The sequence below is a fragment of the Triticum aestivum genome, chromosome 6A, assembly GCF_018294505.1.
Source record: "Triticum aestivum cultivar Chinese Spring chromosome 6A, IWGSC CS RefSeq v2.1, whole genome shotgun sequence".
Taxonomy (NCBI): domain Eukaryota; kingdom Viridiplantae; phylum Streptophyta; class Magnoliopsida; order Poales; family Poaceae; genus Triticum; species Triticum aestivum.
In genome coordinates this window covers 99,706,954-99,710,723 of record NC_057809.1, presented here as the reverse complement: position 1 = coordinate 99,710,723, position 3,770 = coordinate 99,706,954, and the positions used below count along the sequence as shown (strand labels likewise).

Here is a 3,770-nt window from a genome sequence, read left to right as displayed (position 1 = left end):
CCCAAAGATCTCAATCTCGAATTTTGTGTACCTCAAATGACCTCCAAGATTGTATCTTCTCCAATGCGGACATAGTCGTCAATGGCGTCGGCCGAACACCGATAGGCGAGCACTACAACAGCCACGATACACATCATAAAAGGCCTTGCACTTTATCTCTTCGGATGCACTGTCGTGGTTCTTTTTTTTTGGAAAAAGAGGTTCAACCCCTGGCCTCTGCATCAATTGATACATGCATCCATCTTTATTAATTGTTCCACAAAGGTTTGACAAGAACATGCATCAATCCACCCGAAGCCACTACTCACACCTATAAACTCGATAATGTGGAGTGCTCTCACTCCCCATATCTAAAACGGGTGTCGTCGCCGATCTATCCATATAACGTATCGGGACCAACAGCCGGTGCAACGTACCTAAATCGCAGACCACATGCACACATTTTAGAAGCCGCCATCATCATCGGACCACTGACCCATCTTCAGGAGACAGATCTGCATCATCTCCCTGCCAGGCCGGACATCCGTCGACGCCACCACGGCGCCCAACGGTGCCACCGTCCTGCGCTCGTCCGCCCAGACGTGAAGAATCACGAAGATCTCTCGTGCGTAGCTGTCGTGATTCTAAACCTGACAATAGAATAAGGGTATGAACGGGGTGTATCTATGATGCGCGGATGGATTACGCAAGTCGTATACAGGTCCAGGCCTCGTTCTTGAGGTAACGACACTAATCCTGTCTCCTCAAAGGAGTTGCTCTTGCGTATAGGATTTGGAATAGAAGGAATGTAAATCCTCCTGAGTTTCAATCAATCATCATGCTTCTCCATAACTTTTGCACTGGTGAGAAAGAGATTTGCGTGCACCCGAAATCATTGGCGAAAATACTTCTCTGAATAGGTTGGATTGGGGTTGAAGTACTCTCTCATATTCTTGGCATGTGTATATGGACGAATTGAGAGCCTCTTCCCAGCCGCCGAAAACCCTCGTTGATGATCATGCCAATGGTCATTTCGAAGTCATCATCGTCTTCCTCCTCCGACAAGTCTTCAAAAATCATCTCCCTCCACCTCTTCATCTACAGCGTGCGCCAATGACACGGTTCAATTCGATTGTCAAAAGAAAAACGAGTTGCAAAAACACGAAAAAAACTCACCTAGGCAAACCATCGAACACTTGAAGGACGACAGAGGTGTCACGGCCTGCTGGCGATGTTGAGCCGATGCCGAAGCTACTAGTGGTCGGCAGGGCTTCGAGATGGCCGAAAGTTGACGGAGAGGCTCGGAGGAAGAAGATCCGGTCTGTCCTTCCAACGATGGGATAGATGTGCCGGTGGCGGCGAGGATAGAGTTCGATACCGGCGATGGCAGCGACCATATCGGAGTGTGGCAGGAGGGCAGTGGAGGCAACGGGGTGCCGACAGAGGCGCTGGGTGGTCGCCGAAAGCTATGCCGAAGATGACATGGCGCAGGGTGGCAACGTCGCGGGCACGGGGGAGAGGCCAAAACTTTTACTCCACGTGTGGGCGGTTGAGTATATTTGAGAGTCGGGCGTCTTCGGAGTGAAAATTGTCCTCTTCTAATGGCGATAGGGATCCAGTTTGGCGCCTGTAGAGGACAAAAACATAATCTATCCTCCTCTAACGCCTTTTAGGGGATCGGTTAGATATGCTCTAAGGTGTTAGTTCATTTTCTATCCAAAGAAAACATGTATACTTAGTTCAGTCCGTTCAAAGTTGACATGTATATTTATCTTAAACGTGATTGACAACATTATTCTCTACATATTTCCAGTTAGAAAAAAATGAAGCCATCAGATGCATATACATGTAGTAGTTCCTGGTTTGGTCGATCGGCTGTTTTTCATCTGTGCTAAACATGGTTATGCCAATATTATCTCCAAGGACTGACATCTATTTATGTTTCATTGATCTCACCCAGGACATTGTTGGCTACAAGATGGTTATCTGTATGTTTCATCGATCCATTAATTCATCTCCTTTGTTCTCATTTTTTCCGAAAACAGGCATTTTATTACTTAAAATATTTAAGTATTACATCCGGCCTCTGCATAATTAAGATGCACATAACTAAATCTCTTTTGTTCTCATGATGCTGCCACTAAATGAATATTGATTTGTTGATGTTTCTTTGCTCAAGGTCCTATGCCATTTTAACTGAAGTGAAAGCAGTGCCTGTTCTTCATAGGGTGATGCCACTTGTCTTCAGACCAAAACGTCATACCCAGGCCAAGAGAAGAAAACATATAAAGACCGTGGAGAAAGTTGCCAACGTCTTCAGGTATGTATGGCAGCTGCAGCAGCTTGTCAAGAGGAGACGAGAAGCCAAGGAGCCATGGTGTGACAATCAACCTTGTCAGAACTTGAAATGGATGTAGTAATGGGTAACAATGTTTCTCGACCATATAAGTCTTGTCTCCTGAACATAATCTGATCAACATTTGACATTTATCAAGAGTTAGGATGAAATGACATCAACCGTTCAGCCAATCAATGAATTAATCCCCAAGAATGCAACCAATATTCAATGATAGGCAAACAATCCTACAGAAATACACATCACACAAACAATATGAATATTTGCAAAAATGAAATCGACATCAAACCGGCACACCGTGGGATCTCCAAACAAGATGGCTCCAGCCAGACTGGCAGAGAACTGCCCAAGAAGCTTCATCAGTACTTAACGCTACAACGCTCGCCGGAGGCCAGAGCGCCGCCGACGCCGACGCCACCCTCCGGCTTGACCGGAACCGTGAGCCAGCACCAAATCCTCGGCTTCTGGCGGATCTTGATGCTGGCGAACCTGTAGCGCACCCGCGCATCCACGTCCACCTCAAAGCTCACGGCCCCCGCGCCCGCCCCCCTCGCCAGCTCCCCGGCGACGTCGCCGGGGACGCCGACGCCGCCGCTCCCGTCGAACTCCAGCCTGACCGTGTCGGCGCTCTTCCTGCGCTGCAGGAACTCCGCCGGGGAGGAGGCGACGCGGGCAGCGGGGCCGCCGAGGGGGGCGCCGCCGCCGCCGGCGCGGAGCTCGGCGTCGAGCGCGTCGTAGTAGATGGGCACGCGGAGGCTGGGGTTGTAGAGCTCGAGCCCGACGGTGAGGCGGTAGGAGACGGTGGCGTTGTCGCGGGCCACGGTGAGGTTGGCGAGCGTGGCGGAGCTGACCGTCGCGCGGATGTGGTGCGGCTGGAAGATGGCCCAGTAGATGAGGATGACGAAGCCGGCGGCGACGAGGAAGGTGAACAGGCTGCCGCAGCAGGATCTCTCGCGGTGGGTGCTGTCGGACATGGCGGGCGGGCGGGCGGCGGAGGAGGAGGTCGTTGGTGGGTCAACGGGGAGGGGAGGAGCAGAGGCGCGCGGGTGGGTGCGTGTGCGAGGCTGTGGCGAGCCTCGAGGCCTCTTTGTCCTCTGGGCCGTGCGTCGTCGGAAGCATCAGAGAACAAACATAAACCGCGTCGAGTACGTAACTTTTTTTCGAGAAGACTTGCGACTGGCCTGGGTGTTCAAGTCGTCGTCTATGCCTTGAGCGTTGCACACGACGCGCCGGGTGATGTCCCATGACGATTCAGTACCGCCAGGAATGTTCCAGTAAAGTGCGATGCAAGGACCGTGAAGTCTGTGAGCCAACTCCACCGCACGACCTTAAACGGACGTCCGTTTTGTTCTGTTTTTGTTTCTTTGGATAGGGATTTGGGGTCGTGTCCGGGCCTGTCGTGAGATGCGGTGGTCGTGCGCCCACCGCGCGGACG

General features: G+C 51.5%; 1 protein-coding gene across 1 annotated transcript; it reads right to left on the bottom strand.

Moving 5' to 3' along the window:
• Positions 1-2,512: 2,512 nt before the first annotated feature.
• LOC123132280 (uncharacterized) lies at positions 2,513-3,433 on the bottom strand. Its single transcript, XM_044552067.1, has one exon. It carries the CDS (start codon positions 3,307-3,309, stop codon positions 2,695-2,697), a length of 615 nt encoding a protein of 204 aa, XP_044408002.1. The 5' UTR covers positions 3,310-3,433; the 3' UTR covers positions 2,513-2,694.
• Between the last annotated feature and the right edge of the window lie 337 nt (positions 3,434-3,770).